A 9,209-nucleotide genomic window follows, 5' to 3' on the forward strand; every position below is an offset into this window, starting at 1 on the left:
TGTTGTCCAAATTACTTTGTGTTGAACCATAACCAAACATAACCATAAAAATATTAATAATACTAACAGCAGATTGTACTGCAAGATCTGATATTTTGGCGAAAAAAAATTAAATGTTTTCATGTGTTCAATATCAAAATTTTTGCGACTTGCAAGATACATTAATTAACAACATTTCCTCATTATGTTGACAGAAAACGTAATTCAGGTGTTGAAATTTAGTAGTTTGTATTGTTAATTTCTAGGAAACAGGGTTGGCTTATTCCCAATCAAAGCCATAGTGTGTTTGAGTCACATTTGAGTCATTTTCAATGTGTGTGTTGATATAAAAGCTTTTTTAAATTCTAGCTTGAAGAGTCTTGAAACTCTTCCTTCATCAGCAAATGAATAAGCACTTTCACCACATTTCTCCATCGAGAAATAACTATCCTCTCCCTACTGATGTCACTCAGTTAGCTATTGATGTATATTACAGTGATATATTTATTTGTATTGTCACTTTTTTAAATCTATTCAATGCCCACACTCTCCCATATCTCCTCTGAGAAGTGCTGAAGTATCCATCTCCCTTTGATGATGATGATGGGTGTCCTTGTGGAATAGCTGGTGAGAGTTGTATTCTTTGTGCTCTCAACCACTTACTGCACTCACCTCTTAAGCTGACTGAATAATAATGATGATACTAATGAAAGTAATTACCATTAATAATTCAAGATGTGCCCTCTAATTATGCAACTGCTGAAAATGGATTCACACCTGCCGCCAAATCAAAGCATAGTGTCAGTGATGAAAATAGAAAAAAAAAAAAAAAGATCAGGTATTTTAGTCCACATATAGAAGCATTAGATTCAGTGACCCAGAGAGGATTTGCTGAGCATGTCTGCTCTTTTTCAGCGACAGCCTGCTTCACATTCATACACTAATGTGCTTCCACACTTGGTAGCTGCCCAGTACAGCAATAACTGATGTACTGGTGATGACAGAGCAACTAAACCAGAGCTGGAAAGGCTTCAAGCTCTCTGATCCGATCCACTTTTAATGTGATGGAAGAGTGTTACTTGCAAACCAACCAGCAGATTTTCCCCACCAGTCCCAGCCTTTAAACCAGATGGGATGCTATCTTTTGGGATTATTCAGTTCCTCTCTTTCAGCAGATTACAGATTCATAGTCTACAGACGATGAGCGCAGCGTCACAGCAAAGCACTGAGCTCACGTCTGCTGAATCAACAAGAGGCAAACAGCCAAATGATCTTTGAACGAAAACAATTTAACAGGAGGTGATTCACAATAATAAAAATCCAAGCGAAGCATGTTCTTTTTGAAGGAATGTTTTTCTAACCACAACCACATGGTGATTTTAAAGTTTTGTTTATGAGCCTGAATGGATCACAAAGAGGAAGGTTAATGACTTCAGACATTAGATAATAGACAAAAAGTTAGAAGTCAAAATACCTTTTCCTCAAGGTTATTCTCTCTAACCCTAAAGAGCTAGATATGATTAAAAAAGAAAATGGTCAGTAATTAAAGGTTAGTTCACTCAAAATACCAAAAGACATTTTGTCACTTACATGTGATGGTATCTAGCCAGGCAGACAGTTTTGGTTTCATTGTTCAGATTTTGAGTTATCTGAGATTTCTGCTTCCAAACAACTACAATGGGAGTGAATTATTTGTGGTGCTCACAGTACTAGAAAATTACATTAAAAAAAACTAATCAGTAACATCTATTTCCAAAAACAATCTCCTTGTTAATCCATACGCTGCCAGCTTCTTTTATATGGACTTAATATGGACTGTATAGATTTCTTACAAGTACAAAGTAATTTCAAGGAAAATTCATTATGGTGAAGTCTATCGATTATCCAGAGAAATGTGCAGCTTTTGATTCCTTTAAATGTCATTTTATTCAACTATTTGAGCACCACAAATCTCCTTTCACCTCTACTGCATGCAGATGGATTAATAAAAAACAAAAACAAAACTGTCTGTATGGTTTGGATATCATTGGAATAAGGAAGACATATAGAAAATATACTTTTTTGTGCATAATTTGGGTGAACTAACCCTTTAAGTTGGCTGGTGTAAACGTACTGCAATACACAGAGACTGTCGACAGTTAAAAACGCAAAACAAAAAATTATCACCAGACAAGAATGCTGATACAAGACAATTCTGCAAAACCTTTCACTGCCAACATTTTTTAAATGTTTGCTTTCTGCAATAACTATGGCAACTAAGGTATGACTGTGGTTAGAGAAAGATTGTGGTTATAAATGAGGCATGTTTTAAGGGATGATTAGGCAACTGAAACACTTGGTTTAGATAAAGATCATTTCATAAAGAAGTGAGAGTGAATTGCAAATCTGTGACAGGACACAAACTTTGATCTCCCGCATTAAAGTCAGGTATGCAACACGACCATCCACCTCTCCAACCTCCACACCCTTACTTTCCATCTTGTTGCATATGAGAACACTACTTCCTGCATTGGCACTAAATGTTAGGATTGGATGTAAAATGTGAGGTGTGGAACTGTGAGACTGTCCCCCCAAGAAAAACAACACAATAGGTCGTAATGACAGTTGCCCGAAAATGACATATAGTTACATTTGAGAGACAGATGCCATCCGGCTGCTGTAGTAATTATGACCCGCAGCAGTGGTGCAGTTCAGAGTTTTTTAAAAAACACAACTATATCGTCCCCTAACCATAACCCCATGGTTATTATTGTAGCCATGACAACGAAGGGCACCTAACTTTAAGGAAGTAGTAATTTTAACCCACATGGGTAAAAATGGTCTAATGTCAAAGTCCTCATTACTGTCCAGTGTATGTATCCAGAACAGTTCATGTTTTAGGAGCATTGTGACATTCAGTATTCACCTGTATCCAAGGACATAGAAAGTCAGAGAGTCAAAGAGCATTGGCATATTGTAGAGACGGATCCAGTACTGAAGAATTGCTTTTCCAAACCCCCTTGAGTGGTTTAGAGCGTGCGTAACATGCTGGTGAGGACAGATCTCCCCCCTCCATCACCCTCACATTTTCTTAGCCTGGTCCCCTCTGGAAATTACCCATGTGGTCGTTGCCAACAATACCATTTCACATGAAAAACTAACTCGTTCAACCAACCTCACACAGGAAGAAAATACAACATCAAAGGTGTTATTTGATGTTCTACTGCCGATGTCATATACATGCTTAAATGCCCATGTGGGCTGGCATACACTGATAAGACCACCAGACCTCTAAAAACTCGAATTGCTGAACACCGCAGCACTATCAGAAATAATGTAACATCTAGTCCTGTGGCACAATACTTTCACTCTCAGATATATGTAGGGATTGAAGCTTTAAAAAACACCCACACAGAGGGGAGAGATACTAACTCTGCGCTCCCAAGACATGAACTGTTACACTGGGCACTTTGGCCCCAAAAGGCCTTAATGAGGACATTGGACCATTTTTATGAATACATATCTTATGTGTCATTTCTCAAACAATAATATTGTCTGTCTGTATTTTGTTCTGTTTTATATATGGTGTTACATTTTTTCCCTATGTCAAAATCATAGATATATTTTTATAAATAGACAGAGGCGCTTCTAATAGGTAGTATGTATGACGGCTATCTAGCCTGAGTCCTTTATTGGAGTACAAACCATTGGGGGTACATGTACTATATCTACTATATTTCTTTTTTGTACCTTTTGTATATATTTGTGTATTTATGTAGCCTATTTATACTAAATATATATTTATACTGTGTAGTCATAAAAAACAATGTATATGTAAAATATATAAAATATTGTAAGGTTTACTACAACTTTATTGACGACAATCTACACCTGGTGTGCTATGTCACATGGTTTTGTGAACTATGGGTACTTCAGATGGCGACTCTCTGTATGTATCAGAAGCAGTCTAAGAAAAAGCCTTGTGCTCAAAACATCATGCAGCAGAAAATAAAAACAGGAACTACTGAGTGTGCGGATCTCTCTCCTTTTCAACTCTGCTAAGTATTTTTTGATCCAGCACCCATCCTGTTGGGTACTGGGATGTGCGTTTCTTTTTATTATCTTTCCTCAAACCTAACCAGATCATAACCACAGTGTTGTCACATCATAAAACATAATTATTTTTTAACAGTGGTTTGTAATGGTTCTGGGAGGTGGCCGATAGAGGCTCCAGATTAGAAAATGCTCCTATGTGTTGTTCTAGAGCGCACATGGTCAAACGACATATTTAATCATCTAATATGGATGCAATTCCTTGGGATACTAGGAAAACACGAGCCAGCTGCCTGAGAAGAACAACACAACTGCTTCACATGTTCCTGTCCTTATCAGATGGTATAAAGCACATCAGATAACAGACAGAGGATATGAGCCATAAAATAATGTTCTCATGTTGTGTGTTTGGCCTCAGCATGGTCTGGATGACCTTGAACTGCAGCAGGGCATTCAGTGTACGCTGCGGTCACATACACTGACGTGGCAATGACAAGATGTTCATCCCCTGGAGGTGGAAGGCTGCATGATGAAGGCAGAGGGAAGATGACTATGATTGTACCCACAAGGCGAGTCCCCTGAGCCCCAGACTTTCATCACACCCAGTTCTTGACCATGCAAGGAGCTGCCCCAATCTCCTGCCATCTTGAGAGCGCTTTCTCGCTCCAGGCTCATTTATTTTCTTCTTGTGGTGTTCCTCGCATCGCTTCAATCTTTCCCCGTAGTTGGCGGGTAAATGGACACCCTGCCCTCCACCTCCCCTCTCCTCTGTGGAAAGTGATGACTGATTACTGATTGCGGCGTCTCCTCCCTTCTTCTCTTATGTTAAATTATTAGTAGAGCATGCAGGGGCCAGATCTTGTCATGTGTCGACTGTTTCCACAGACGGTTGTGCAGTTCAGAAATGTGGATATGTACTCATCATGGCTTTCAAGGATATTATTTGTTTTCACAGTATCAACAGCCTGCTGTATGTGTTATATACAGGAAAATATAAATCTCATTACTCTTTTATGCTTCTTACAAACTCATACAGAGAACACTGTTTTCACACCAACTTTGGCACCTCTGGGGGTATTCTGTGTTGGATCTGAATGTCCTGAGGCCTCATTTCTAAAATGGCTTTATCCTTGATTTAATTATAATTTCAAAGAATATGACAGGAAATAAAAGGATGCCTATTTTTAAACGTTGGTTGGTGACAGAAATAGTTTCAGCCTCTCTGTTATCATCAGAAAAACCTAAATAAAAATCACAGCTTTATCTTAGATTTGACTTATATAAAATGTAGATATTTGTCCTGTTGTTGTCACTATGTGTATACTGTAAGTCATGGCTCCGTGATATTGAGTATGCAGTATCTACAGTGTTAATGTTGTGTGCCAGGAGGCCAATGGAACAGTGAGGGTCTGGTGTTGTCATTAATACTTAATGGCAGGCTGAAACACCAATCACTGTGTTTGTAGCAGCCGCGGGGCTCACAATTACAGAATGCGGTTACAGACACCCGGGTTGGGTTGGTGTGCAATTAGTCGCCTGCATCTGATAGGGTTACAAGTCACAGGTCACTACTGACAACTGCCCCCGGTCACTAAACACAGGCTCAGATAGGAGGTGGTGACAAGGACGGCTTCTAAAGGGATGAAAAGAAGATGATAAGGGTGAAAGATGGGGCATGTGAACCTTCTCTGAGATTAAATAAAAGCTTGATTTCTTTGGTTGAACAAACAGATGTGTGCTTCATTTGACAACAGCCTTAAAATTACATATGAGACAAAAGTAAACAAAACATTATTTTCTTTTTGGCTTCATTTTCTATGTCACACTAATTAAACAAACTGTATACTTGGAATAATTGTAGTCGCGAGCAGAGTGTTATGCAAAGCACTGAAGCAAACAAGCACATTTTTAAGGCAAAGTAAATAAAAAAGGCCAGGAGCCTGTAGGGGCTCTTGGAGCAGGATTAATGAGTAAGAGAGCACAAGAGAAGGCAAATAAATGCCTCATAACTTAAGATTCCCGGAGCATCTTCTCTAATGACACCTTTGAGTTATGAGCAGCAGAGACACTTGTCCTCAAGAGTGCCTTTTTGGCTGCTACAGATTTGACTTTGAGGCGACCCTTTTCAATGCTGCAATTCAGTAAAAATGCTCCAATATAAAAGAGCTCTGATGACAACTTGTTGGCAGAACAATTTTCTCTGTGTTCAGGTTGTAAGAGGTCTCCTCTCTGCTCGGTCTGTGCGAAGCGATGCACACAATGTTTAGACGGCAATGATGGGGTTTCAAAACACCAGCTGCCATGAGTCCCTATAGGGACTGTTGAGCTTATTATGAAAGTTCATCTCATTTATGTTTTTTTTTGTTTGTTTTTTTTTACCTTATTTACTATCATTATAATAGTCATATAACAATTCTGTAAGTATTAAGTTAAGTAAGATTCATGGTACACCTGTACTTAAAACTGATCTTATAATTAATAATTCTTCCATTTGCGGTATCACTATACATACTTTTTATTACTTACTGTAGCAATCCCACAGTATGATGTTCCTAAAAGCATGTTTTATATGTCTTCAGCAGTGTTGGACAGTAACTGAGTTCTGTACATACACTTAAGTACAAATTAGCGGTATTTTACTTCAGTATTTCCATTTCATGCTACTTTACTTCCACTCCACTACATTTATTCAACATCTTTAGTTACTATTTACAGATTAAGGTTTTACATATAAAGCCTGTTATGAGCTTATAAAACATGATGCTTTGATATGAATTAACTGCCCAACATTGTGTAATATAGTTTTTTTGAACAGCTCCACTTTGACCAACAACAGCAAAATGCCACTTACACATAAGTACATCAGTAGTAATAAAACAATAATATTATATATAACAGTATAACACTCACAGAGACTATTTTTCTCATTATGAGCACTTCTGCTTTTGATATTCTTAGTACATTTTGCTAATAATACAAAAATACTTTTACTTTAGTGGCATTTTCGATGCAGTACTTGTAATGGATTGCAGTATTGCTTTTTTTGTACTTAAGTAAGTCTGAGTATGTAAGTACATCTGAGTACTTCCTCCGCCACTGTATATTCTTAATAGCGGCAAGGGATTTATGGCACACCTGTTGTATCTAATATTGAGTTTATAAATATGGCATTTTATGGAATTTTCTCAATCCGTTGTATCACTGCAGTGCTCGCATAATGTTCTGTAATCGTTGATTATGCGAAACTGAGTTGATGGAGACCTGTGGTATGGTACAGTTTTCTTAAAAGCATTCTATAACCTTAGGTTACTATAACCTACAATTAATTCCCTAACAGTTCACACGCATTGAATTTTGCCTTACATCAAACAGAAACCAGCGTATAATCAATCATTTCAACTTTTTTTCGCCGACAGAATAAAAATCAAAGTTCCCAGGGATGATCTCAGTAATGCTCTCTTACCTATGGTTGTGATCACAGTGATGGCGAAGTAAAACGAGCCGGCGAATTGCCACTGCACCCCGGCTTTGTGCGGCTTCAGCTGCAGTACCACCTTCTCCAGCTCGTCAAAGTCCTCCAGGGACAAGTTGAAGGTTTTGAGCAGCTCATCTTTTGTCCGGTTCACCTCCCTCCGCTGAGTCGTCTCCTCCTGGGATTCCAACGCGTCAAAAATCGCGGCGCCGACAATCAGGTAGGTGAAGGTGCAGATGATTAGGGCGAGGGTCCTCACGTTTTGCCTCTTCATGGTGGTGTGGTGCTTGTCAGGGCGACAGGCGGAGTGTCAGCGCGGGTCTGGAGGACGGGGAGCTCGGCTGGCTCATGGCTGTGCTGCTCTGACGGAGCGGAGGAGCTCTCTGATTACTTTATGAGCCGAGGAGCTGTTCATTCAGCACCACCCCTCCCCCCCTCCCACTGCAGGAATCCTCCCCCTCCACCCACCCAAACATCCCTCCCTATCTCTCTTTCTCCTATCTGAGATTTGACAGTATATCGGGGGGAAAGTATGTAGTTTAACAAAATACTGTAACTATTTGTAATTTGGTTGTGTCATATTTTATATGTAGTAGTGGGGAAATTATAATACATATGTCACTAGGGTAAAAGTAGCAGTACCAGAATGAAAAAAAGCTCAGAAGAAGTATTCAGCTCTTACTTTAGTAAATACAACAATGTAAAAATACTCCATTTCAAAGTTCGGAAAACAATTTAAAGATCCCCTCTAGTCATGTTGTAAGATATATAAAAAATACTTATTATTGGAATAGTAATATGTGTTTTTCCTCATAAAAAGTACCTAATTAAAAACCATTTGTTCCTTCTCCCTCATTGAAAAATCCAGAATCGGTTAAAATGCAAATATTGTTGACGTCGAAAGTCTGATTGCTGGACAAAAGATGTTTCCTCCTTCACTGTAAAGTCCATTTTCAGTGTTTGTGCACTGGATGCTTCGAGTTTCCACATCTCACTTGTGTAGGTTGCTTACTGGATCACAACGAGCTTCCGAAGAAGTCCTGATGTCACAAATCATGCTCGCAGACCCATGCCTTACACTAAGATTTTCAGTGAGCACAGAGAAACTTTCCCCCTTCAGCAGATGAATGTGAAACAGCCTTCTAGTGTCAAACTCTGCACATACATCATTCTGCACAGCGAAGCTCAAACATCCAACTGAAGCCACAATAAGCAAAATACATTTTTGAGTGGAGAGGGACTTTAAGTGAAAGCACAGAATTTAATTAACATTAAAGGAACTGCATTCAGCTAGTTTAAGTCCTATTTATCAGATCGATTCCAGTTTGTACACGTTAGTTCCACAAGGTTCTGTGCTTGGACCAATACTATTCACCTTATATATGCTTCCTTTAGGTAATATTATTAGGAAACATTCCATAAATTTTCATTATTATGCAGATGATACCCAATTTTATTTATCAGTAAAGCCAGATGAAACCAATCAGCTCAGTTAAAGTTCAAGCATACCTTAAGGATATAAAGACCTGGATGACCTGCAATTTTCTGCTACTAAACTCAGACAAAACTAAAGTTATCGTGATTGGTCCTAAACACCTTTAACACATTATCTAATGATATAGCTACTCTAGATGGCATTACCTGTACCTGTATATGTAAATTTACTTTAAATAGTAACATTTCACCTCCAATTACAAGTAAGTGCTGCATTCAAAATTTGACATTG

General features: G+C 38.5%; 1 protein-coding gene across 1 annotated transcript in view; it reads right to left on the reverse strand.

Moving 5' to 3' along the window:
- The window catches only part of kcnk3a (potassium channel, subfamily K, member 3a), a 38,762-nt gene extending 30,925 nt beyond the window's left edge, over window positions 1–7,837 (reverse strand). Inside the window, exon 1 of the mRNA XM_044330036.1 lies at window positions 7,475–7,837. Within this exon, the coding sequence (XP_044185971.1) occupies window positions 7,475–7,757 (283 nt within the window). The 5' untranslated portion in view covers window positions 7,758–7,837. The remainder of the gene's footprint in view (window positions 1–7,474) is intronic.
- Between the last annotated feature and the right edge of the window lie 1,372 nt (window positions 7,838–9,209).

The sequence above is a fragment of the Thunnus albacares genome, chromosome 16, assembly GCF_914725855.1.
Source record: "Thunnus albacares chromosome 16, fThuAlb1.1, whole genome shotgun sequence".
NCBI lineage: Eukaryota > Metazoa > Chordata > Actinopteri > Scombriformes > Scombridae > Thunnus > Thunnus albacares.